Below are 27,211 nucleotides of genomic sequence, written 5' to 3'. Positions count from 1 at the left end.
GTCCTGAAAATTATACTGATTTTGGAATGGAAGTGCCTCAAATGTTGCTCTAAGTTGTTCTACTCCATATCATTATTCTACTCACCAGCTGTCACATTCTGTGAGGGAGGGAGACTGTGATGTAGACGTCTAGACTGAATGAAAACCTTGAAATCATGAAGATTTTCTCATCTAGAGGAAATGCAAGAAAATTGCATTTTACATTGTTTATTAGGAACAAACAAAGAAGGTAAGGAGGGAAGTTTTTTTTTTCCTTTCAATTGGGGGTGTATTACAAAATCTGAACTATGCAAGAGGGGAAAAAGACTACGTTTAAACTCATATTATTGGTAACACTCCAGCAGCCCAAACCCAGCCCACCACATTTAATTTAGCAAGGGGGACGATAACGCAGGCCACCCCCAAAATCTCTGGGAAATAAATCACGCATCATTACATCAGCCGGGCGGCAATTCCTGCTGATAAGGAACGCCTGCTCCCTGTGCTCCGGGAAAGGCCGGGATTTATCGCTTTTCAGCCCGCACACCGGGGGGACGGACCGTAACTTCATCCTGCCTGCCTGCCGCCCCCCGGGCCATGCTCCGGGATTACGGCCCGTCCCGGGATGGGGATCGGGATTGGGATCGGAGCCTTTGTGCTGCCGCTCGGACGCCGCCGCAGCTCTGTGGCAGAAAGTAGTCCCGTCCTCACGGGCCAGGGCTGAACGCATCGCAGGCGGCGGAGGGGGCGAGGGGAGGCAAAGTAGTCCCGCTGGAATGCGGCTGCCCCCCAGCTCGCCCCGTCCCTGCGCTCGGGGGGTGCCGTGACCGCGCTCGCCTCCCTCCCTTAGGGAACCCCCCCCGGGCCGCGCTTCCCGCCGGGGTTCTGCCGGCTGCGGAGCTGCCGGGGGTGTGCGCGATCCCGCCCGGGAGAGCGGAGCTGCGCGCCCCCGCCCCTCCGCTCCCGCCCTCCCCGACGGGAGCGGTGCCGGGGGGCGGGCGCTGCGCCGGGAGCCGGCCGGGCACGGCGCGGGAGGAGGAGGAGAAGGAAGAGGAGGAGGAGGAGGAGGACTGTATCCCTGCGCCTGTGCGCGCCCGGCGGAGGCGGAGGGGTGGATGGGGGAAGGAGCGCGGCGGTCGCGGTGAGACGGCAGCAGCAGCAGCAGCCGGCATGGAGGGCAGCGCCCGCTCCCGCGGCGGCACGCCGGGGCCGGTGGCCTGCTAGGGACCGGCGAGGGGCGATCTCCGCGGCCGCCCTTCCCCGCCTCCCGCCCTCCCTTTCCCCGCCGCCTCCCCCGCCCGCCTGGAAGCATGAACTGGCAGCGGAGGTGCTGCTCCCCGCCGCCGCCTCCCCGCCGGTGAGAGCGAGGAGGGAGGGAAGATGGGGGCCGTCCTGCGCAGCCTACTCGCCTGCAGTTTTTGTTCCCTGATGCGAGGTGAGCGGGGCGGGTGGCGGCGGGAGGGGCAGGGGGAAAGTTGCCGGGTTGGTGGCGAGGGGCCATGTTTGGGCGTGCGGGAGGGGAGCGGCGCGGCCTGGCTGCCGGCGGGGCGCGGGGCCCGGCGCGGGGGCAGCGCTCCCTCCCTCCCTCCCGGCCGCCGCCGCCTCCCCGGCGGCTCCTGAGCAACTTCCCGAGCCGCGCCGGGAGCAGCCCGCCCTGCCAGCGGCCACCGGCCGCGTCCCGAGCCGCCCCATTGTTGTTTTCAAGTTTTCCCTTTTCCTTTTCTTTTCCCTTCTTTTATTTTTTAAGGATCCCCCTAAAGTATCGCACGCTCCCGCCGTGTCTCCCTGCAAGCCCGGCGGTCCGTGGGCGCCGGGGGCTCTGGGCAGAGCTCGGCCCCGCCGGTGCCGGGCTGGTCCCGCTGTGCCCGTGGCCGGGCTGGCCCCGCTCAGCCCCCGCCGTTCCGTCGTGCGGGGAGCGCGGAGCCCCCGCGGGCTCGGCTGCGGAGCGGGGAATGCCCGGGAGCCGCTGCTGGAGCTCCGAGCCTCGCCCCGCAGCCTGGGCAGCAGGGAAGGCTCGGCTCTGAGCTCGGCCGGCGCTGCGCTGGGACTTGGGAGAAGTTTGTGTTTCACCACGGATGTTCACGCAAGCTTTAAAGGAGCAGTCGAGTGCCTTACGAGGGGATGTTACTTAAAGCAGCTGAGAATTTTGCTCCAACAAAATTTCTTATCTTACAGGACACGCTCTGAAAGAAAACAGGATTTTTATTTATTTATATATTTTTTAAAAATGCTGTAGACCTAACTACAGTAACTATTATCTCTGTTCAGTCTTTCTGGGAAGAAATCATCTGTGGTGCTTGCATATATGATGTTTCTGTTTACTTGATTTGGACTTTTTTCATACTAGATGGGCAAGAGATTAACTGCTAACAGTTAATCAACCACATTTTGGTTTAGAGAGTTCCTCCCCATTAGAGTGTTTTGATGAAAGTTAGTCTAAAGGTGGGATAGGTTGAAGTAAGTGCTCAGCTTCCAGTTGCTCAGTAATCTGGAAAACAAAGATTTTCATCTCATCCATAGCCTTTTTTTTTACCCTGTGCATCTGTTTGCCATATTGTATCCTGTTTGCAGAGATACAAATATACGTATTTAAATGGCATGTGTAACTTTTCATACTTACATTGTGGCTGTTAAACCCCAAATTTCAAAAGTTAAGTTGGCCCTCCAGTATAGGGAGAAACTGTTTCCTGATTAGTTTATTTTAATAAGTAACAATCATAACCCATGCTTAATATGCCATGTATTTGGCTTTAATTTGATGTTCAGTCTAATTCAAATGACAGCCCAGAAATAGCTGTTGTTTGTGATGTCACAGAATATTGTTACAGTAACTTCTGAAATTAACCTCAAAATAGTGGCATGTACTTTTGCAAATTTTTGTATATTTCATGCTTAATGGGACACTTTGAAGAAACGTTAAGTCTGTAAATCATATGGCTGTCATTCCTTTTCTCATCTCTCACCTCTGTCTATTTCCAAGGACATTTGTATCCCAGCAGCATTTCTGTTTCTTCTGTGTTCATGGTGCCCTGCTGTTAGCTTGCCTACCTGAAGTTGTGATCCTCTGTTTGTGACACGACAGTAATTTTCCTACTGGCTAATTGTTACTTTACATAGAGATAAACAGCAGGAACAGCTGAACCGTGAAGAAACAAAAATCAAATTTTAATGCACACATCCTCCCTAATAAACAGCATCTGTGCAAGTGGAGTAGGCTGGAGTAAGATGTGTTGAGTTCAGGAGAGGTGTCAGCAGTTCCTTAATGAGGCAGAGGCAGTGCCAGCATGAGTATGAATAAGCTCATACATGAAAGTAGAGCTGAAGTTAGGAAGTTCACTTGTGAATTCAGTGCTGTAGAGGCTGACAGTGCTGGAGACAGAAACCCAGCGAATGTTGTGGCGTGTGTTTGTGGGTTGCAGCATCCTCTCTCTTCCAGAGCCAGCCTCCCATTCTCATAGAAAAGGCAAATGGACAAAGGTTTATGACAGCTGAGCTATTATTACTCTGAAGAAACTCTGGTAATTTGCTTACCTGTCTAGAAAGGAAAAAAAATCAGTACCTGGAAATGCATTAGGACTTGAAGAAGTTTGGAGCTGTTACTGGCTAGAAATTGATGCACAGGGCGAGACACCTGTCTCAAAAATCATCCAAGGACTGCAATAAACCAGATCCTACTGATGATGTTTGAATTTCTGGGACAGGAGGTTACCATTAGGACAGCATGCTGTGGAGGTTCTGTGGTTTGGGCTTGGGGTTTTTTTAATGTTCTAGCTTCTAGAAGAACGATGTCCCTGGTCTCTTGTCTCCTTTTGGCCCATGGTTTGATTTGGGAGATTGGGCTTCCACCCCTGACCAACAGTGAAGTCACTCCCTCAGGGTATTCCAGAGCAGTGGAGTCAGAGCTGCTCCATGGCACTCTGAGGTGTTCTTCAGGACAGCTCTGAAACCAGTGAGAGAGAGAATTGTTAAATAACTGACAGCTGCAGAGAGGCAAGAGCAGTGTCATCATATCTGTCAGGACACTGCAGATAACTGTGGAACTGAGGTTTCAACTTTTTAAAAAGTGCTAAATAGAGTTCTTCCTCCACAGTGTTCATGGCTTGCTTTCTTCCTGAAATAGCTCTCCAGTCAGCATGCAAGTGCTGCTTTGTTTTGGCTTTAAACCCTGATCATGCAGGCAGTGTATAAAGCTCTTGCTTGAATAGAAATCTTATAAAAGATATTTGTAAAAACTTGCTGAATGTTGCAGGCCTCGGTGTTTAGGGTCAGATAGTGAAGAAATGAAAATGCCTTTTTGGTAATGGCTGTTTTCAAACTATGCTTTCCTAGAGTTCAGAAGAGAATTTGTTTGGATCCATTATTATTGTTGTAATATTGTTACTGTTTTAATCTGTTAATCCATTGTTTCTGTTTTCATAAACAGATCCTTTGTTTTTTGTGTTTTGTTTTTTTAAGATCCATTTGCATGTTGTTTAGAGGAGTTTGATGTTCAAAACTTTGCTAAACTTTGGTGCTGTGTGCACATATTTTTCTACCAGAAGTCAGAGAAGGGGATAAAGAATAGGTTGTCACTCCTGAAGCACTCAGGTTGGAGACCAGATGTGGCATTTCCAGGTGGAGCTGTGTTTTTGCATTCAGGTGAAGGGTCTCTTCATCTAGAGACTGTACAATACTATGGCAATAAGACTTGTAAATATTTTTTTAATAATCATGGTCTATTTCTGCTTCCAAGCTTGAATCAACCATTTTCTAGTCATGTTTCTTCATTGTATGATTCCTCAGAAATCAGTGTGCCCTTGTCTGCCATTTTCCTCTTTCATCTTTTCATAGAATAGTCTAAAATTAGTGTGATCTAAGGTGTTCCAAAATCCACTATTAATTTTACAGTTCTTTCAATTGCATCTCTGTGATACAGTTTAATTATCATCAGATTGCTTTGGCTTTTATTTAAAACTGAAAAATTAGGACTTAAAAGTTTGATGGCAGTTTTTACTGTTTTGGAGGTGAGGTAAAGTAGCATTTTTGACAAGATATAGGGAAATTCTGAAGGTATAGGGAAGGTCTGGTCAGGGTTTATGCCCGTAAAGGACTTCTTGTATCCTTCAGCATGAGTTATGTGAAGGTATTCATGTGGAAAGCTTTGTTTTTGTTTCACAGCAACACTGGTTAGAGGGGCATGAACTGTATTCATGTTTACTTTTTCCCTAGAGTGTTGCTTCAATCTGCATTCCCAGAGTTTTAGGTAAGGAATTTGGCTATAAGTGATAGAATATGTAGAAGGGTTTTGTTTTTTTTTTTTTTTTTTAATTTTGTTTTAAAGGATTGGGCATATAGGAACCTTTCAAGCTCTGTCTTTGGGAGCTGGAGAAATCTGATTCCTCTGGACATTTGTAATTCACCTTTAAGATGATGTCACATTTCAAAAATGCCAGCTTCAAAAATATCTGCTGCAGTGCATGTAATATGGGACTTACTTTTTTGTTTAAACCAACTATTTTTGAAGTGAAGATATTTTTTCTTCCCTCTGAGGGAGTGGGCTAGGGCAGGAAAACAGAGAGAAAATGGTCTCAGTTTCTGGTTTGTCACCATTCATCTCCTCTGGTAGCAAGTCTGCAGATATATTCTATATTCAAAGAATATTACTATGTTCTTTGTCCCCCACATATTTAACCTCATTAATTTCCTAAGAAATGTTAAATACTTGGGCTGCTTTGCTGGTGCTATCTTCCAAAGCTACTTGTACTGTAGGGAGGGGTCCATGTTATTGTTTGTGGTGCCAGAAGCGCAGTTGGAGCTGAAGCTTTATTGCACACTCCTGCTTCTGGCTGAGCTGGTGGCTCTGCTGGGTCTGGGAGCCTGCTCATCTCCTCTCCAGCTCTCTTGGGGAGCCTTCATGCTTCAGCCCCCTCACCTGAGAGCTTTGGGCAGAATTTAGGCTGATAAGGAATTTCCCTCAGGTGAACTTGTAGCAGTCAGAGGTGTAAGTTGCTTAGAAAGATGTGGAGGGGATGCATCTGCCCTGCAGGCTTCAGGGATGGTCTGTTCGTGTTCACAGATTGTGCTCCCCACTTAAAACTGAGCCCTGGAGTTTTAAAAGCTGTGGCTCAGCAAGAGTGACTGTTGGTGTGTGCACATGAGGTTTGGGATGAGCCAGCAGTGATTCCGCTCCTTCTGTGCCAAGCACTTTGTAGTGATGACTCTTCCAAAGTGTAATTGCTGTTCAGTGAACGAAGTGCTCTCCTAATAACCTTTAGTTTTTCAGCTCACACATCAGGTGTGGCTTCAGAGTATGTACCACTTGCAGAGCTACAGAATGCACAGTGCTCCAAACAAAGAGGCTGTGTCATTCTTTTGTGGTAATTGTCCAAGGCTTGAAACGGGAAAGCTTTGGATCTTTAACAGATTATTAATAAATGCTGGGTATTGACATCCTAAATATTAATAATTTCCAATTTATATATTTACCAGGCAAGCTGACATAGAGAGCCATCATTAAACTCTCTAGATATCCTTGTAGTTTATAAATATTTATGTCAGGACATTCACAATGTGAAAGGCTTGCTGTTTGCTCCACATGGACAAACTTGCTCAGAACACAGTGCTTGCATTTGCAAGTAGAAATGATCTTGTTGTCATTTCTGCTTTTGGATATATTCTCTGGTGAAATGGTTATGAAAATAGGGTGGTGTTTTTGTCTCATTATTATCTTGCTAGAGACCTTTTGATTTCCATGTAGTTGGAACAGTTCCCCACCGATTTTGAAATGGAGTCAAACATACCAGTGTATGAATAGAATGGGAATACTGTTAATACCTTTGTTTGTAATACCTTATTTTTAATAGACTTTTAAGAAACTAACCAAAGTCTAGGTTAAAAGAGGCAATACTTTAGTTAGTAACACTTTGCTTCCTTTGCAAAATGTTATAAACTACTTAGAGATAGAAGCATGTTAGTTTAAAAGCTGGAATGCTTTTTGAGCTTCAGTATTTATAAAGAGAGAACAATAAGGAAATGTTTTTGGTATAAACAGACATGGAAAATGGCAACATTAATACAGATTTTTTTAGTATCTTGTTACAGGATCACATTACCTAAATAGAATTACTCCCTTGTGATATAATCAATGCAGCAATAATGGGATTATAGTGTTAATTCTGTTTATGAGGGCCATGTGTGAGTTCTTGATGTCCAATTTGAAAAGTAATCATATTTGAGACAGAAAATTTTAATCAGCTAGCTATATAATTTTGCATAATCAAAAATGGTTTGTTTTCTTCTCTATGATACCTTTATATTTTTCCTGTTATTCCTCCCCTCTCTGCCCAGTTAGTCCCCAGAGGAAAAATACAGTTTGTGTGTAGTGTGCTGAGGTTTTTAACCCATTTGTGCCTCTAGAATTCCTTAATAACAAAGATTCTCCTCTGTCTGTTGTCAGTTCAGGCTTATAGAAAGTAGCTGATGTTTGCTGGAATTCTGGAAGTTAAGGATATGTGGAAAGTAACAGAAGTTTAAGGTACTATAGGATTTTTAACTTTATTCCCTTAGTTGTTATATCAAAGCAGGGAATAAAACTCCTACTTATACTCATAGTATTAGTTAAAATTAAATTAATTACAGTGTTAATTAAAATATTAACACTTTGGAAATCCAAGAATCCTCTTGTCCACGCACAGATTAATGGAGAAAGAATATTAAGAATAATAGAGGAGTAGGAATTTGTAGCTCTTGTATCTTATAAGGTCTTTGTAGACCTTATAAGATACACGGTCTACAAATTATAAAACCTTGAGTCTTACTATGTCCATTTAGAAAATGCAATGATGTTCTTATAACTCAAAAACTTAACTGAATCTCAGCAGTTACCCTTTTACCCTGTAGGTAATGGTAAAAGGAGTAATGTAATTCCAAGTTGGGTGGGTTTGTATATATGGGTTTGTTTGTTTTTCTTTTAATTTCCAGAATGAGTCCCATTCAATTTGAAAAAGACAAGGTCATTCACCTTTTCCAAGGGATCCTGCATGTGTGTGTGTGTGTTTTCATGGGGTGGTTTGTTTGTTTTTTTTCCTATGTGTCATTACATCTAATGTAAGCCTGTTGAACATTTGACATTAGTAGTGCTGGGATATTAAAAGTATGAGAGTTACAAGTATGCTTCAACAGTTATTTCACAAAATAAAAATTAAATGTGCAATAATTCTCAAAATCACTGAAGTATGTGCACATCTTTCCTTACCTATTAAAACCAGTCCATAACTATTCATTCTAAATGGGGTCTTTTGTGCTAAATTCTATGTTCCTACTTTACAGCAACTTCCTGATAGTGCTTAAAAAATCTAAACTAACAAAAAAATAAAACCCTGCAAAACAGAATAAATTAGCTGTTTTGTTTGATTTGGTTTTTATCTGGTGAGACAAACTGACACACTTCAGGAAATATTTTTTGAGTATCTTTTAGACTGCTGTGCGACCTTGGATAAATTGTTGGAAGAGTCGTCTGAGAGTATTCATTGCCTGTGAGCTTCTTGTCAGTGTGGAGAAAAGCCTTGTTTGTTGGAAGGGTGCTGCTGCTGAGGGTGTGAATTCTTTAATCCTTGTGGAACTAAGAGCAGTTGGGGTAAGACCCCATGGCTTGGGCTGTCCCCATGTGCTTGGGTGACACTCCAGCAAAGGAGGTGAGTGAGCTGGTGGGAGTGACAGCGAGTGACACTTCCAGGCCATTCTGGACTGGATTGCACGCTCAAACATGAGCTGTTTAGGCTGGAACACATCATGAGCTGCAATTGCTCCAGAGTAGCAACAAAGCTTGGGGCATTCCCACCTGCGTCTTGTGGCCTTTAGCCTTCCTAGAATTTGGGAAATGGGCTCCAGCTGTCTCAGCAGCACAGTGTTGTCTCAGTGCTGTCCTTCAGTGGAGTGACTCAGCTTCAACAGCTTCCTGAGGAATATGGTCAAGGCTTTTGGCTTGTTTGTCACTGTTAGGAAAAGGAGCACTGTAGGAAAAGGTGGTGCCAGAAGGAGTGAAGGGCAGTATTTTGTTTCAGTGTGATCCAGTTCTCCTCCCTTAGTTTAGACTGCAGAATGCCATCCCTGTTGAGATGTGGGACTCTCCTTGGTGGAGCCCAACAAGGCCTTTCTGCAGGAGCAGAGGTGCTTTTAACTCACATTTTCATTAAACAGATCGTGTCGATTTAAACATGGGTGTTGCCTGTAGAACTGGGGAACTATTGCCAATGTGTGTGGAACTGGAATGACTTCATCTGCAGCCCTGTGTGTTATTCTGACAACTGTTTGAAAGGCTGGAAGAGTGTTGGAGGAAAATTATGAGGACACCTGAGAAAATGAGCTGTATAATGTTGAAGTTCTGCAGACATTAATGTGGATCACGGAAGTACTTGATTGAACATCCCTTCCTGCTTTCCATAGCCTACAGTTTGCCCTGGAAAGTGCCAGGTCACCTTTATTTTGCTGCTGCTCTGTTACCAGAAGGGTCATGGAAGAAGATGGTAGTGTGTGGTGATACATTTTAGTAGTGTTTCATGGCAGTGCAGCTGCAAGATGGTGCATCAGCTCTCTGCTCATCCTGTTGTCAGCCAAGTAGATTCAGAATATAAAGTTAGAAAAATGTCAGAGCTAAAGTGCTGTGTTCCACCCCCATGAGAGTGCAATCAAAAGAACTTCAGGACAGGGGAGTCCATGTTACAGCAAGGTGTACAAAAGGTCTCTGTGAGTGTGCTGCCTAGCACTGAGAAGAGCCCAGCTCTGGTAATCCTGCTGTGTGGCTCTGTTGCCAGTGGGATGATTTGGCAGGTGATTCCTGCTATTCAGAAGGTTTTTTGCCTGTCATAGGCTGGGACTTCGTGGTGTATTTCAGTGATGAGTGCTTTTGCTATAATCTGGCAGGTCTGTTGGCTTTTTATGCCTGGACCTGGTATTTCTTTGCTTTCCTGAAGTTCTTTTCTTTTCTGTTTTTTTTTTCCTCCTCTCATTCTCATGTCTCCATCCTTCTAGCTTTAGTAAGGTAATTTTTTTCCCTTCATTTAGCAGGCTAGAGGGTGACTTACTGCCTCTGTACCAGCTAGTCCTGCAGGATGTCTTGGTCTGCAAGGCTGGTATCTGGCCAAAGGCCTGAAAAAAGTAAAGTTTAGTGCAGAATCCAAATGCTGTTGTTGCCTAGCTTGGTGTGTTTGCTGTTGCACTGATATGGCTACTCATCTCCTTCACTGGCCTGCTGCTCTTGTGACCTTTTGAGTTACCATCTGAACATTTAACCTGAGGAATATATTTAGGTTAGCTGAAAAGAGGAGAAAAATTCCTTTCTGCCAAGTTTGGGCTGCCTCATGCTTGTTTACTAAATTCCTTGTTGCCTGCTGTGTCCTGCAAGTTTATTTGTGAGAGTAAGGAGTTTGACAGAGAAGAGTGCTCTCGGTTCACAGTGAAAGTCAGTTAATTATTTTTATTTTTAAAAATCTATGGAATTGTGTCTTGTGTGGAAAAAACTGGGAAAGTGCTGTGATGGAGAACTAGGTGCAAAATCCTGGCCTGTTGCTTGCTGTGCTTAAAACTCTTATGTATTTCCTGATGATTTTATTGTTTACTTGAAAATATAAACCATCTCTGTATAAGTTTTTTGAGGCTGATTCCCTGCTATTTGGAAAAATTTATGTTAATTTTCTAATTGTCTCTCTTCTTATTTGATACAAGTCTCCCAGGCTTTATTCCCAATGCCACCTCAATCTTTTAATTCTTGCTTCTCCAAACTGAGCAGCAAAACTCAAACATTTGCAGAAAATAAATATACAGAATTTTTTTGGAAGCATGAGGAGCAATGAAGAAATTTGAAACCCAGGGAGTGAAGGGACAGTCCTCACAACTGACTGCTCCAGAGTCCTTGTGTCAGTCCAGAAACTTTTCCTTACATTCTTGTGTTGGTTCTCTGTGGGACATCTTGGGGATGATGATTGTATTGCATACAAGGAGTTTTGTGTGTTGAATGGTGTTAGGGAGGTTCTTTGCTGGTTATCTATGTCCATTTCTCTATTTTTCCTTCTCTTGTGAGCTGAATGTGAGTGCATTGTCATTCTGACGAGACATTTGGAGTCCTTGCTTACTGTGCCTCTTCCAGGTCAGCATGTATTTGTTTGGTACATCTCATCACTGTCTCCTCTTCTCTCCACTCATCACATTTGCTGTCCTCATAGCAGTGTGCTTGGCAGTGCCAATTCACTTTAGACATTCAGAATTCCTCAGCAAGACTTTTAAAAGATGGGGATTATTCCCTTCCCAACTCAACGACATCATCTTTCAGTGTGACAGTCCAGGGGTTTCTTCCCGTGACTTCAACATGGTTATTCCTTTCCACAATGTCAGCAGCTGCTCAGTGGTATCCACACTGTGGTTCTGTGGCAGGTTGCCACAACTTATCAGTGGCCACCTCTGCTCTGAGTCCTGTTCCTTAACTGGAGGTTCGTGAGGAACTGGTTCAGCTAATTAGTCAAAGCTGATGCAGTCCTTCCTTTCCCTGCTGTGCTACTGTTTATATTGATTTGATTTTTGGTCTGAACTGGTTCTGGATGATGGCTGGCTAAAAATTGCTTTTTGGCAGGTGATGGGGAGAGCTCAGTATCCCTCTGCTGGTTCAGCTCCCTGCACTGTCCCTCCTGCACTGTGGCACAGGACAAGTGCTTGAGCCAGCGCAAAAGAGGGTCGGGAACCGACAGCTGGAAGTGGAGCTGGGGAGAAAGGAGAAAGCAGTCACATCTTGAGCAGATAGAGCAGGCTGCCAGTGGAGGGGGGGAGAGCTGCTCCCCCTGCCAGCTCCCTGCTGCTCGCCTTATGTCAGCTTTGGAGTTGGCTGAAGTACTTCTTGAGTTGATTCAGCTTGCTAACCCAGTCAGACCTTTCGCTGACGTAGGGATTTGGATCAGCTTGGGAGGGGGCCCTTAACTGAGGCAGGGGTAGAACACTATTGCTGGGGATTGGGACTGAGAAATAAGGATTTGGGGGAAAAGAGTGTCTGCTAGTTATTTTAGCCAGGCTAAACTCCACGTCAGTGAAAGAGAATGAGTGTGGTGATGTTCGCAGGGGTCCCAGGATGAGGGACGAGATGAGAATGTTGACTCCATGTTTCAGAAGGCTTAATTTATTATTTTATGATATATATTATATTAAAACTATACTAAAAGAATAGAAGAAAGGATTTCATCAGAAGGCTAGAAAAAGAATGATAGCAAAGGTTTGTGACTGACTGAGACAGTCTGGACAGCTGAACTTTGGCCATTAATTAGAAACAACCAACATGGACCAATCAAAGATTTACCTGTTGCATTCCACAGCAGCAGATAATCAATGTTTACATTTTGCTTCTGAGGCCTCTCAGCTTCTCAGGAGAAAAAATCCTAAGGAAAGGATTTTTCATAAAACATGTCTGTGACAAATGAGCATGTTGAAGGTAGCACTGCTCTCACCTCATGGCACCCAGAGCTGTCCTGGATCGCTGAAGATAGAAAGGAGAAAGTGGGAGTTTGTGGAAAAGGCCGCTGGACTAGTTAAAGAAAAGCATGACAAATTCTGACAGCTTAAAATTGCCCACTGAAACACCAAAAATATTAAAAATCCTTTTTAGCTGGTAAAGTGCTCATTTTATCTTGGTTTGTCACTTTGCATCCTGTGGGCAGCAGCATTTTTATGCCCGTAAATTAGATAAAGCAAGATGCCCATAAAACAAGACTTGAGTGTCCTGGGGATTAGCAACTTTCAGTAAGAGAGACAGGAGCTGCAGCCAAGAGAAATACATGGTGTAAGAACTGGAGTTTGGTGGTGGGAAGAAGGATGCTGGTAGAATTCTAGATGTAAAAGTAAGGCAAAAAAAGATAATGTCTGGACTTTAATACTGCTTGTGGTAAACTTAAGAAAGGTCTTACCTGAACATTGGAGTTGAGAAACAGTTACAGGCTCAGTGACCACTACTGGCAGAAGTTTCTTACCATGAAATTTATTTTTGTTGCGGTTGAAATGTGTTGAACTTGAGCTTTTGTAATTTTTGTGTTCTTTAAGGAAACATTTTTTTCTTGCTGGTGGATACAAAAAAAATCCCTTAGTTTATGACTAAGCATAACTCTTACTCTTGTAAGTAAGAGTACCCAAAGTATTGGATACTTTAATTAGAAGAATTACCTGCATGTAGACCTCTCAGGTCATAGAGGACATGGTGATATTCATTAGTATTTCTGTTCTTGATTTCCAGGGTAGGTGTTTCTGTCTTTCAAGAATATGTGCTTCTCTTCAATGTCTTGTAGTTTTTTTGTAGTTACACTATATTTTATTATTATGTCTATAGAAAGAGAAATAAAAACATATAAACAGTTCAGCTTATTAAAATAAAATCTAAATTGTATCTTTTTGCCCCATTGTAACTTAACTGCCAAATAGTTGCCCAGCTTTGACAGAAGATGCTCCTGGACTTCTTCCCAGGTTATTAGCACAGGTCATAACTTCATTATTCAAGAAAGCCATCTCTCCATCTCTTCAGTGTCCTGTGCTTTTGGAGCTGGGACAGGGTGGGATCTTCTGGCACAATTTTGCAGAGATGTACTCAGTCCTAATGCTGCCAACTTCAGTGACTGGGTTTTATAGCCCATTGCAGCCTTAATGTCTTCTGGGAAGGGCTGGAGGCAGTGGGGAACAAACCTGGTTTTTATTATTTTGGTGATGCGGGCTTCATTCCTGAATGTCGCAACAAATTGGAAAGCTGAACGTGCCAGCCCTTTGGAATGTGTTACAAGTTGAGGCTTTGTATCAATCTGCATGAAGCTGCACATCCTAAGTGTGGCTGTGTTTCTCCTGAGTTGTCATTCAGCTCAGCTGTCTGGTTGATGCAGAGGTATTTGTGTTTCTCCCGAGTTGTCATTCAGCTCAGCGGTCTGGTTGATGCAGAGGTGTTGTCTTTGGTCCCTGCTCAGCCAGTCTGAGCCCCAGCAGGGAGTGGGTAACCTGTGCACATGGCTGTGGGAGGCTCAGCAGTGCCTCCAGGCCTGGCTGCTTACCTGGTGTTCAGTTCAGGGCATGCTGTGTGCATGGCTGCTCCATGGTGCACATAGTCATGAAGTTTGTACTCACTGCTGTGTGGATTTACTTTTCTCCAAATGCTGGGCACGCTGTCTTACCAGAGAAAGCTGTGCCAGCTGGCTGCACACCCCTGTGTGCACTGGATGACACTGAGCTGGCTGTTAACTAGATTTTTTCAGGTTACAGTTGAAGGCAGGCTTTAAAAAGTAAAGGTTTTTATTGTATTACAAATTTTTACACCTTGTAGTTTATGGTATTACAATTTTTTACACCTTGCAGTTTATTGAATACTTTTTTTCTGAAACATGTGGTCTTCATAAGCAATCTGCTCTTCAAGAAAATGTACTGTAATTAATTTTAAATCTTAGGGGGTAGGAAATTATGCAAGGAAGGGAAGGAGATATTAAGAATTTATTATTAACTTATTTTACTATAAAGATTCTCCATCTAATTTTAAAAAGTCTACCCTTTCTCCATGGGAGGATAATTTCTAAACTTGCATGGTTTTTTCCCCCAATAAAAAATTGCTTTCTGGAGAAGGGAACACAAATAAAAAATTTGGTATTATTAAAACCAACAAAGTTTCACCCCTCTCTTGTTCTATCTAAAGTTCAGCATAAATCATGTTATATTCAGTGTTTCTAAATTTAGGATGACAATCTAAGCAATTCAGTTTTCTTAAAAACCAACAAAACTCCCACCACCCCAAAACATATATAGAACTCATTTAATTGCAGGTAGATGAATGAACATTCTTAGTTGTTTCAACTTCTCCCAATTCACATGTGACAAGGTCTTTGAGAAATTTCGTGATAAGATAATGAGAGGAGTAGTCTGATCTTGGAAACCAACTTCTGAGTTTACTGAAGTCTGAGTATTTCCAGTTTCAGTGTGTGTTTGACATACAGGGAACCGTTCCTCTTCTGGCAGTGTGGCCCTTGACATTCCTGAGCCATGCATGTCCTTGGCTCTGTAAATTTTGACCTTTTGCTTAGGATATCCATCCTGCTGCAGATTTGAAGTGCCCACCTATGCTGAAGAATAAATCTGCAGGATCCCTGTGTGGTGACAGGTAGAGGAGCGTTTACAGATCTAAATGCCTCTATGGAACTCTGGTGGTACAGTTTCTGAATAAATGCAGTGAAAGGCAGAAATGTTTTCTGGTAGTGGGGTTTAAAGGGTGTCATTGTCTGCCTTATACAAATGTAGTATTTTTCTGAACCTTTTGTTGAAGTAGGAATGAGGCTGGAATTTTCATAATGCTATATATAGCTTGTGGTTAAGGACAATTAAGCAGGCATATTACATTTAAGAAGCTGTCTTTTTTCATGGTTACTGCTTTACATTAGTCATCTTAGGTGTTATGAAAAATATCCAGACAGGGTAAGCAAATAAAGCATATAAAATGAAAGCTTTGTGTTAGAGACCTAATCAGGAATGGTAGAGCTGAGTTTGAAAGAACTGTGTTGTCCATTCCTGTGGAATTATTTTTCTCCCTACCTCCTCATTCTACCTTCAACACTCTAAACCAAAATTTGCCTCATGCTGTGCAATGAATTTTGTATTTTTATGTACTATATGTAAAATGTCTGAGATACATAATTTCAGGGAATGTTGACATGCAGGTGGCTCTGATAGCTTTACATGAATTATGTTTCTATAGAGGTGGGGTGTATATTACTAAATTCTGTCAAGAAAAGTAATCCTTGCTCAGGTGAGTCAGTACTGAGTGCTTAGAAAACTGCTTTGCTCTTGTCTTTCTGATCCTTCTCTACAGACCAGTGTCATTTGGGCACTTCAAACCTCCCTTTTCTTTGTTCTCACCCTTCTTCTTTAATGTTATTTTAATAATGCACAACCCAGAATAGCGAGCTGCCCATTACCAAGACTCGTAACCAAGTTGAAAAGGTTCGAGCCGGTGCTTTTTAGTCAACTTCAAAACGGCTCTCCGTTATTTCTTAATTTTGTAAAGATATCTTAAACCTGTAGCTCCTGATGACCCGACAGTGCAAGCTGTGATGGATAAGAGTGATGCTAACACCTGTCTGTGTGTGTGTCCCCGTTTCTGTCCCGTGTGCAGCCGCCCCGCTGCTGCTGTACGCGAACCGCCGGGACCTGCGGCTGGTGGACGCCGCCCACGGCAAGGAGAACGCCACGGTGATCGTGGGCGGCCTGGAGGACGCGGCCGCCGTGGACTTCGTGTTCCTCAAGGGCTTGATTTACTGGAGTGATGTCAGCGAGGAGGCCATCAAAAGGACAGAGTTCAACAGGTCTGGGAGCGTGCAGAACGTGGTGGTTTCTGGGCTGCTGTCGCCTGACGGGCTGGCCTGTGACTGGCTGGGGGAGAAGCTCTACTGGACAGATTCGGAAACAAATCGGATCGAGGTTTCTAACTTAGATGGATCACTGAGGAAAGTTTTGTTTTGGCAAGAATTGGATCAACCCAGAGCGATTGCCTTAGATCCTGCAAGAGGGTAAGTCTATTTTAAAATAGTTACAAATACCAAAATTTGTACTGTTTCTTGTTGACAGAGTGACAAAACTATCCCTGTCTCCCCAAAAAGGAAAGAAGCCCAGAAGTTTCTCTCCGATTAGGTGAAAAAGCCACCTCTTAGGCCTAGGGTGTGGCAGTGTTTGCAGGGGTCCCAGGATGAGGGAAGACATGAGAATGTTGACTCCATGTTTGAAAAGGCTTGATTTATTATTTTGTGATATATATTAAATTAAAACTATACTAAAAGAATAGAAGAAAGGATTTCATCAGAAGGCTAGCAAGAATAAGAAAGGAATGATAACAAAGGCTTGTGACTGACTGAGACAGTCCAGACAGCTGGACTGTGATTGGCCATTAATTAGAAACAACCACATGAGACCAATCACAGATGCACCTGTTGCATTCCACAGCAGCAGATAATCAATGTTTACATTTTGTTCCTGAGGCCTCTCAGCTTCTCAGGAGGAAAAATCCTAAGGAAAGGATTTTTCAGAAGATGTCATAGCTACACTAGGGGACTTCACCTCAGACTTAAGGATAGTTAATTGGACAGGAGCCAAAAAGTCTCACTTGGGCAATTTACTAGAAAAAGAAGTGAACAAAGAAACTAATCACTTTTGTAAGGTGTTTCACCAGGAGCAAGAACCTCTGGCACCTGGCTTGGGTTTTCTGTGTTTGTTATTTTGCCTTTTTATTAAATATATTTGTTTTCAACACTGCAACAGAAGCCATCCTGCTGATTTTTATGCCTCCAAGGGTAGCTGAACTATCTTGGATGTTTTATAGACCTCCAAGAGTTTATGAAACCTGGCTGGAAGAGGCTACTGTAGCACTTGTTTGTTGAATGATTTCAAATGCTGTTGTTAGAGTTATCCTAAGCCATTTTGCATCATTTGTTTCTCTTTCTGTTGGTGTGATTTTAAGACTTGTGAAGTTCCATTCATATTGGTTTGTGAACAATCAGGAATCATCAGACTTTAGAAAACAGTACTAGAAACTTAGTTTGGCTGTAGTGCAGAAGATTAGCAGAAATGGAGAAGTTCTAACCTAAAATTTAATAAAATCTGCTTTCCTTAGAAAGCTGTGTCAGCTGCCTGTGAACAGACAGACTTGTGCCTCTCTGAAGTGTCAGGAAATGAAATTTTTTGGAGCTTTACTCATTGTTGATATTCATGCTTTATTGAAGCATCTGAAGAAATGGGAGAAGTCAACATACTGTATTAATAACAACTTGAGATGTGTTTTGAAGCTTAATCAGAAAATTTACAAGAGAGGCTCCTTTCCCCACCCTTGGGGGAACTCCTGTTTTAAAAATCCTGTGGTTTTGTCTCAGCTCCTTCTAGAACCAATTTATATTCTCAGCTCTCATTTGAGCCCTGGATGTGGCTCTTTTTGCTCTGTTCTTGGGACAAAGCAGTGTTTGCCAACAGTGCAAAATTCAGTGGAGTTTTGGTGATGTTACATGAATGGCTGGCTTGAGGTTACCCCAAAGGCAGTCATCTGTGGCAAGGTGTTTGGGAGAGCCAAAGTGGAATACTACTGGAATATCCTTGATGCTGTGTAACCTTCTGGAAATATTTTATATCTGTAGTATAGAATGAGATTTTACTGTATTTTTTTTCCTTGATCAAGCAAGTTAATCTGTTGTACTGCCATTTTACATAAGTTTTTCAGCCAACTCTTTTTTAGGGGTGACAAATTGGTGCCTTGTTTCTTTGGAAAGATGAGGATTGTGTTTCACTGCTGCCATTTCTTTGCATTATAATTTTTGTTTGGCTTTTTATGTCCAAAAGAAGAAATCTCTGCAAAACACAGCTTCTTTCCTGAACTTCATAGAAACACTATATCTTGAGTATTTTCTTCTACAGTTCCAATAGTTCTTTGACAATTTATAAACAGAAGATGTGTTTATTTTCTGGTACCTATATTACAAGCTTTGGAAATAACAAAAGTATGGATGTATGCTTTTTCCATGTATTCCCAACTTGTAAATTGGAGGCAATGATAGTGTTAGGTGTATTTTATTAGACTCTAAAACCCTTTAAGAGTGTAAGGAAAGTGTAATGTTCATGTCTTTTGTACCCACCATCCTGAAAGTGAGAGAAAAAGGAAGGAATCACACATTGACAGTGGCTTTGATTTGGCTTGTAACCAGAGAGAATGAGATTCTGGTTGGTTAGGAGTAAAGCTCTGTTGTGGAGCCAGTTGGTCTTTTTTAGAACAGTGTTTGTATTTTCTGAGTGTGCAGAGTAGTATGCCCAGCAATCCCAGCTTGATGTTTGCATACTCCTTACTCTTAATACTTTTACACCAAGAGGAAAATAAAAGAAGAAAAATGAAATAGGTCAGAAGTAAAGCAAACCTGGAACTTTCTCCATACTGATGATCTGTTAAAGCAGTAGGAGTAAACACTCCTAAAAACATGCTGAAATTTAAACCAAAACAAGCAAAAAAAAAAGCAAACACCAAACCCCCTTCCCCAACTCAAGCAAAATCCCTCTGACCAAAACAAAAAAATCCCTCCAACAACTGTAATTTAAGGACAAAATAGTTTTTCTTCTAAATTTTTGAAGGTCACTTTCTAAGTTTTGTGAAGAGTATGTTTTAAGAAGGTAATACAGCAGTAAAACCACTTTCTGGTTTACCATTTTGCAGGTGCAAAAATTGCAGTTCTCACCTGCTGTTTTAAAGCAGAAAACCTTTCAGCTTTTAATAAATTTGATTACATTTCAGAACACCCTCCAAAGCTTGAAATACAGGTGGAAGGGTGACATGAGCACAGAGATGCAAATTTGAAAAGAAAAATAATTCCCCAAATTGTTTGTGTATGGATGCTTCTTTCACTAGTATTTGCATTTTTTTTAGTCCTGTAATTGTCTTTTGGTTTCAAGATGTTGCCTGGCAAATAGTGGTAGGAGTAAGCCATAAAAAATTCTAAGAGCAGTTAATAAAATATGAAACCTGGAAAAGCAAACCCACTCACGTTTTCCTGCAGTCTAATCCACCTCCTGTTATGCTCAGATGATGTTTGTTTCAGATACAACTTTGTAAACTTGCAATTCATGAAAAGAAATAATTTAGCAGCAAAACTTACACTAAGGTCATCTTTACGGATTGGTTCAGTTTTTCATCAAAGTTAAATTGTGAAAAATAGTTTATCTAACATAGCATGCACCAAGTGTTTCATGAAAAAGCTGAAGGCTGATATAAGTCCCAAATTATTATTATTTTCTGGGGTTGGATGTATATTTATTAAATGCATCTATCTTGCTGAAAATATGAGAATGCCTGCTTGGAAATGAAATGTTAACAGTATAAGCTAGCAGAGATACATAGTGATGAATAATGCATTTTCTTGGAAGTGTCTCACATAGTGAAATTTCAGTGTTTCACCAGTGCTCTGGTCTTTCTCACAGCTGCTGCTGTAGGACACTCCAGGGCTGTGGAGGTCACTGCTTGGTGCTGTGATGCTTTGGAGGAATGTCACTGGGCTCTTTTAGAGCAGATTACAGAAACAGCTGAGGCATTAAAGAATAAATGATTTGGGCAGCCTTTACTTCACTGCCAAAACCATCAGGTGATTGTGTGTGAGGTTCTGTGTGCAACTGAGATACTGGAGTACAAGTTGGACTTGGTTCCCGTGTCTGATATCAGTAATAAGAAATGCAGTGGATTTACTAATGGAAAATATTTCTTATTTGGTAACTGAGGCACAGCAGCCAAGTCTGGGTTGTTTTTTTTTTTTCACTTTCTGTAGGAAAGCATTAAAAAAATTAAAAATCTATATTCTTCTCCCTGGCTATCTACTATATATACTCTGAGGTTTGGGCTTCTTATTCCTTATGTTCATATACTACAACTTCCTTGTTTTACTTGTCTTGATACTCAATAAAATACTCTGTGTGTAGCAGGAGAGAGAAGGGCCCAAGGTGAAAGTGAGGGGAATGGGGTGTTAGTTTAGCCTTCTTTTGAAGTGAGCTGGCACATTCCAGGAAGGCTCCTTGGTCCTATCCATCCTTTCTGGAACTGTTTTCCTGACTGGTGTTAAACACAAGACCCTTTAAAATAATTAATTAATAAAAATCTGCAGGTGGGGATGACACTGAAACTTTACTGGTGACTTTTTCCAGGAGAAGACCAAGTGTTAGGTCACCAAGCACAGGAGAGCACTGTATTTAAGAGCAGCTCACATGAAAGTTGAGCAAGTAGAAAAGAGATTTTTCTGCTTCAGCACTCAAGATAAAAAAAAAAAGGCATATCCAGATTCTTGAGCAAGTACAGCTTTCAAGTGCAGTATTGTATATTTGTGCTGCTGTTTTCTTGTTGTCTTGTGTTTTTTTGTTATTAGGGGTTGGTATCTTTGGTTATTTTTGCTTTTTAATTTGAGCAGCCCTTTTGTCATTATGGTAAAGACTTCATTATCATAGTTTCAATTCCCCAAAAATTACCCTGTAGACAATCAACTTTCTTCATGAGGAGCACTGTCAGAATGAGCTGGCTTTTCTCACTTTTATGTGTGTATTGTTCACCACAAAGGGAATCTTAAGTGTCTCCTAGAAGTGGTGACTAATTGCTTGCTTTTCAGTACATGTTTTAAATCAAGTGACTATATAGAGTTACCTTAATTGTTAAGGTCTTGTAAAACTTTTGGGTTGTAAAGGGTTTTGGATAATGAATGGAATTAGAGTACAAAGAGCTACAGCACTTTTTATGGCAGCTGAAGTTGATTTCTGGATGAAGTACTTTGAATGTTAGGGAAGATCTTCAGGTTTAATGGGTACCCTTCCCCCAGCAGACTTGCATTTTTTTCATGCAAAATTTTGTAGGGAACACATACTTTTTTATAGACCTACTTCTTTTGAAAGTTGAAAACTTGTGTCTGAGCATGTCAAGCACAAAAGGAACTGTAGTACAGGGTTTACATCTTAGCATTGCAACAAAAGATTTGTGGGAAGTGGTAGTACTTTTGCTGAGTGATAGATGTTGTACAACAGAATAAGAAAAGGGAAATGAACAGTTCTATTAACAATTACAGTATTTTTGATTTGGGGAAAAAACAGTTTAAAAATGAAAAAAAATCCCAGAATTTCTCAGTAAATTCACTTGTACAGTATATTTTTGTTTTCAGGCAAGTATATTTTTTATACAGTTATGTTTTACAAAAATATACTGTATATATTTTATACAGTATATTTTTGTTTTAACATTAAATAAAATGGCACTTTGGATGTAAATTCTCAAAATAATGCAAATAACTGAAGGCTTTGCTTCATACTTTCTCTTGCTTGATGCCACCTCTCCCTTGAGTAGATGATTTCTGACTGGGAATCTTTCTGCTGCTCCTGTGCTGACAGTTAAGCTTCACAGGTGACAGATCAGTGCACTCAGCTGATTGTTTCTGTATAGCCTGGCCTGTGCACCAAGGAGGTAATTTTGAGGTTTTACAGGTGACAGGTAGGCAGGTGATATGAAATCTGCAGACTCCTCTGATGGCACAGAGATTTATAAGGTGTATTTCATCTTTCTTCACCTAAGGAGGCTCTGTTGATCAGCTGATGTTCATGATTGCAAATACATCACTAAATTCAGGTAATAGCTGGGATATTAAACAATCCACAAGGTACTTTTTCATTACTTCAAGATTGCAACAGTATTGCAGAGGTTGTCCTGATGAAACTGCCCCAGGAGTGGCCTACCTTGGTTAATGAATGGAATTAGAGTACAAAGAGCTGCAACACTTTTTATGGCAGCTGAAGGGGCTGCATGTAGCTCTGGGAAGATCTAAAATGCAGCTCTGCTGTCACTCACAGGTGGGTGATCCTTGCACTGCTGGTTGACTGTAATCTGCAGGCATGGCCTTTCAAAGCAGGGAAGGTTGCCCAGGCCAGGATTCTACTGCCAGGAGCCTGGCACAGCATCTGGAATGTCCTTGCCACCCCCTGCCCCAGAACTGCTGTAGCTCCCTTTGCTTCTCAGGTACTGCTGTTTGCAGTTTGGCTCTTGGTCCTATGAAGGTCTTTGTGGCTACTGGGAATAAGAGCAGACATTCATTTACTGTAATGGCCTTGAATTTTAACTCTAGGGGGTTGTTTGTTATTATTTAGGGTTTTTTTTTTGCTTAGTTTTAATCTCATTGACAGGCAAAACTTTGCAAAGTTTCTTTGAGATTGGTCTTGTATGGTCTGTGCTAGTTTCTAGTCCTATGCTAGGATATTTCCATGTTGGATTGATGCAGAAATTGTAAAGGTGTCATTTTATGGCACAGCTCAAAATGTTAGTTTCTTCCTCATCGTCTTTGAAGGAGGAGGTGAAGGAAGGTAACCAGAAACCCACATACTTAAACCAGTGAGGACTTGGAGAGGTGACCTCTCTTGTAAATCTTGCTGTGCTGGTTTTAGATGTTACTGCCACTGTCTGCCTGTCCTCACCCTACTGCCAGAGGTTGCCAAGAACTCAGAGGAACATGCTTGCTAATATATTTTCTTTATTTTGCAGTTGTTTTACCTGGTTTTTTCTTTGTGAGAGGAGATGGGAGAGATTTGGCTAGCTAAAAATCAAACCAGAGTGCATAGAATTGATCAGTGCTTGACAAACATCTTTCTTATAGACTTGTATAACAAAGTTGTAGGTGCTTTTATCTGTAGGCAAGTTTGAAAATAGTTTTACATCCCTACCTCCTTCATTCAGTTCTTGGGCTAGAAAAGAAGGCTGTGGAGGGGACCAGTTGGGAGCTGTGCTTTCCAGCTCCTGCAAACCTTCCTGTGAATGTCAGGAGCATCTTGCAGCACTGTGGAGTTTGTCAGAACAGTTCTTTGGCTTTTTTTTTTCACTTTATCTTCAGCTTCAGACTTGTTTGGGTGAGACATGTATAAAATGACGTTCTGTTGGCAATTTAAGGTAACTTTCAAGAGTATGAGTTATCCTGTCCTTTAACAGGTCAGTGCTGTAGTGATAAGGGTGACAGGAATTAGTTAACTTCATGCAACTTGCTATAAAGTATTCATGTATCAAAGTATACTTCAGATTTGCATGCAGTGTTTATTTAATAAGTTAGAACCAAGTATTTAAAGTGAGGTAGTAATTTCTGCTCTGCATGAATAACATCTGGTGATGAGTCTTTGGGCAGGCTTCTGTATCTGCATTTTCAGTCCCTGCAATTATAATTTAGTATCCAAGTCTAGACTATGAAGACCTGTTGTATTTAAAAAAAGAAAAATCATGATTTTAAGCTTCTGTTCTGCATTATGTTAATTAAAAATATTTTTTCACACACTTCTAAAAATGAAAATATGAAGATAACTTTTAATAACTTAACAGAAACTCAAAGGGCCCATATTAATTTACAGCAGAGAGTTATAATCTGGTAAGTTGTTCATTCTATGTTCTTGCTTGAGAATTCCAAAGTAGCATTGCTTGTGAAGGAAGTGGAGAGGCTTTAAAGGAAAGTCCCTGCAGTTTCTGAGGAAGGGGCCAGAGTAAAAAAAAAAAGTCAAAAAACCCCAAACAAAGCAAAAACTCTACAAATAATCCTTCCCTCCCCCAAATGTAACTTATCTAAGTTGGCAGTGTTTGTCAGGAAATCATAACTTCAGAATCCATGGCAGCTGTTAAGACTCATAGCCAGGAGCTTGTGATTGCTCACTGCAACCACTGCAGCTGACTGAGCTTAATCATCACAAGGAATTACTTTTATAATTCATCTTGGAAAAAGGTTTTGTTTGTAATCTCTTTACTATCTCAAAGCAGGATATTACAGAGGGGATTTTTTCAGAAATTATGATGAGCCTTGCACACAGTGTGTCTTAAGGCAGATCTGCACCACGAGACAAAATTAGCCTTTAGTGATTACAACTCATTGCAGTGAGGTTTAAACTTTTTTTTCTGCGTTCTGCAAACATCTTCATGGCTTTGTTGGTGAGCTGCAGCACCACAAACACCTTTGTGCCATAAAATTAAATGATACTCACAGTTCTTGCTGTGCTGTGTCAGCCAATACACCTGTACAGCTGGCCAGGGGCATTTGTAGCTGTGCGGAGCCAGCCTGAGACACAGCAGGGCAGAGGAGCGTGGTGATGTCTGGCCTTTTCATGGGGTGCACAGATGGAAGAAATCTTAATTTCCTTCATTTAAAATTAAAGTAGGGCTGGTTGGTTGTGGATTGGGTGTGCCCTCCATCCGTGTTTTGGGGACTTACTGAAATGTGTTCATTTTAGAGGTAAAAGTTGGTCCAAACTTTAGAACAAAGGTTTTGGTCTCTGTTGTAGAAAGTGGAGCAGAAAGTTGCCTTTGTTTCTCTGGAGGACATTGATAACTGGATTTATGTTCTTGACAAAAAAAAAGGATTGATTTATGGCTCATTTCTTGAAGAAAGCTGATAAATTCTTTTGCTAGCATGATTTGAAACAGACTGATAATATTCTTTAAGCAATGGATTATATTTTTTAAGTATGGATTATATTTTTTTTTTAAATGAAAATCAGAGCACTCAGCTGTATGAAATTTTGGCATTATTAACAAAGAAAATAGTCATGAGAAAAACCATCTTTATTTGGCTGCATTCCTGGAAAAAAATAAGACTGTCCCTGTGGAGAATGAATGTGTTCCAGTTCTGACATCTCTGTAAAGTGGTCAGATAAAATGTTACAGGACAATACATTGTATGGAGGACGTTTAGCAAATGCAGCTTTTACAGTGCAGCCAGTGAGAAAGGAGGACATAGCAGGGACAAATGCTGAGGTGGCCTAATAAAATCCCTAAATAAGCATTTTGAGAACTTGTGCAGTGACCCTGGGACAGGAGCAGATTAGAGCTGGTTCACATTACAGGATGTCAGGGCTGTTAGTTAAGCCTATATCTGAACCAGGACTATTTTACCATTTTAGGATCTGTGTATATATGCCATGAAGACCAGCTTGAGCAAAACAAAAGTTCCTGCTTTGGATTTCTGCTTGACACTTGGAGAAAGAAATTACTCCTTTTAACTCCTTTTTGTGTTGTGAATTTCTGGTTAGTCTGTTTGTTTGGCAGTTGATTCCCCCTTCTAGGTTGTTTTTAAAACATTTTGGCTCAGTTGTGGGTGTTCTGTAACGAGGGAAAGTAATAGAAAAAACCTGAGCCTTGTCAGTGGGAGCAGAGTCACTTAGATCAGCCAGTGATGCTGTTCCATGGTATTGCTCTAGATTTTACACTCTGTACTTTAAATGCATATGTGTGGGTGAGAATGTATATGTAATATGTGCTTGTGGTGTCTGTGTCTAGTTAATTGTATCTCATACTTGAAACAGTCTAATTGGTTTGTACCTTAAAACCCAAAATCCAAACAAACAGACAGAACATCTCCTTCCCACCCCCCCACAAAAAAAAACCCCAACCTAAAAACCAAACACAAACAACAAACCATAAGTGTCCATAAATATGGAACCTTTTTTTCCCCCCTTGAACTGAGGAGTAGAAACATAAAGAATAGTAAAACATTTTCTGGACCTTAATGGTTTAATTAGAATCCTTCTAATACCACTCTCCTAAAAAAAAAAAAAAAAAAAAAAAAAAAAAAAAAAAAAAAGTCAGTACTCTGGGCCTCTCTCTTCCACCCTCCTCCCCCGCCTCCTTTCTTTCCCCAGGGTTGTTTAACACATACTTTACATTTTCATTTCTCATTTTCATTTCTCATGGGAACCGTGTAGTTTCTCACTTTTACATCTTAATTTCATGTTTCAGCATAAAGTATTAGTTGTATTAAGTTTTCTCTGTCACTTCAAGCAAGAAGTAGTAAAGATAGGAAATTATGCAGCTAAGAGCACTGTTAAGTCTAAGAGCTTTTTTTCTAAATAAATCTGTGTTAAGTGTGAAACTTGCTTTTCTTATTCAACGGATAAGTAAGATCTCTGCTCTAGCCCATTGTTTGACAATTCCCTTAAAATTCAAGAAAATGGTCTTGTTTGTGTGATTGTGTAAGCTTCTGTGATTCTTTTGCTGTGTATTGTAGCAAAGCATATAAATGTCTTTAATTCTTGAGCAGAAGCAGATTCTTTTGCTATTAACAAGATGTTTGTCATAGAATAAAGCTGTGCCTTATATAATGATCTAACCTCCAGGTTAAATTCTGACAAACTTACTCTTGTACTAAAAGATACTATTTTGATACTTCTATGGAATTTTAGCATGCATTTTTCTTGTATATGCTAAAAAAAATTGTTTCTGTGAAGTGCATGTTTAGATCTGGCTATAAGCCTGGCTAACTTGGTGTAAAAATTAAACAGGGGAGGGAAATTATTCCAGAGGGATATATGGTTTATAAAGCAGGGGAACTGTAAGTTCATCCTGGAAGAACTTTGAGATACATAAACCAAAACCTGTCTATTTATTACTGTAAACACTTGGGATGTGATGGAGCTTGGGCAGTTGTTAACAGTCCAGAGCAGTCTGGTTTATTGTCCCTGCTTGTGTTGCTGAACTGGTGCTTCACCTGGTCATGAGATGCCGGGTTGTGCTGTAACTTTACTGTGCCTTCCTGATTAAACAATTTGTTGTTTCATTGCAAAAGGGTGCCATGCTGTTTTAATCAGTATTTTATAATGTGCTTACTGTGGCCAGCAGTGGTAGCTGGAGGTTCTGGTGAGCATTTCTGTTGCCCTGTCTCTCCACACATGTAAAGACAATCTCTTGGCTGAGCAG

General features: G+C 41.4%; 2 protein-coding genes across 2 annotated transcripts in view; one reads left to right on the top strand and one right to left on the bottom strand.

Annotated features, from left to right (window-relative positions):
* The window catches only part of BORCS5 (BLOC-1 related complex subunit 5), an 81,543-nt gene extending 80,926 nt beyond the window's left edge, over nucleotides 1-617 (bottom strand). Inside the window, exons 1-2 of the mRNA XM_058805093.1 lie at nucleotides 437-617; nucleotides 86-171 (exon numbers count right to left, since the gene is read on the bottom strand). The gene's annotated coding sequence lies outside the window, so the exon portion shown is untranslated. The remainder of the gene's footprint in view (nucleotides 1-85; nucleotides 172-436) is intronic.
* Nucleotides 618-1,294: 677 nt separating this feature from the next.
* The window catches only part of LRP6 (LDL receptor related protein 6), a 115,987-nt gene continuing 90,070 nt past the window's right edge, over nucleotides 1,295-27,211 (top strand). Inside the window, exons 1-2 of the mRNA XM_058804948.1 lie at nucleotides 1,295-1,414; nucleotides 16,124-16,517. Of these exons, the coding sequence (XP_058660931.1) occupies nucleotides 1,360-1,414; nucleotides 16,124-16,517 (449 nt within the window). The 5' untranslated portion in view covers nucleotides 1,295-1,359. The remainder of the gene's footprint in view (nucleotides 1,415-16,123; nucleotides 16,518-27,211) is intronic.

Source organism: Ammospiza caudacuta, chromosome 5 (genome assembly GCF_027887145.1).
Source record: "Ammospiza caudacuta isolate bAmmCau1 chromosome 5, bAmmCau1.pri, whole genome shotgun sequence".
In the NCBI taxonomy this organism is placed as follows: Eukaryota; Metazoa; Chordata; class Aves; order Passeriformes; family Passerellidae; genus Ammospiza; species Ammospiza caudacuta.
Note: the sequence above shows the minus strand (reverse complement) of the source record. Positions and strands in the feature narration are given on the sequence as shown.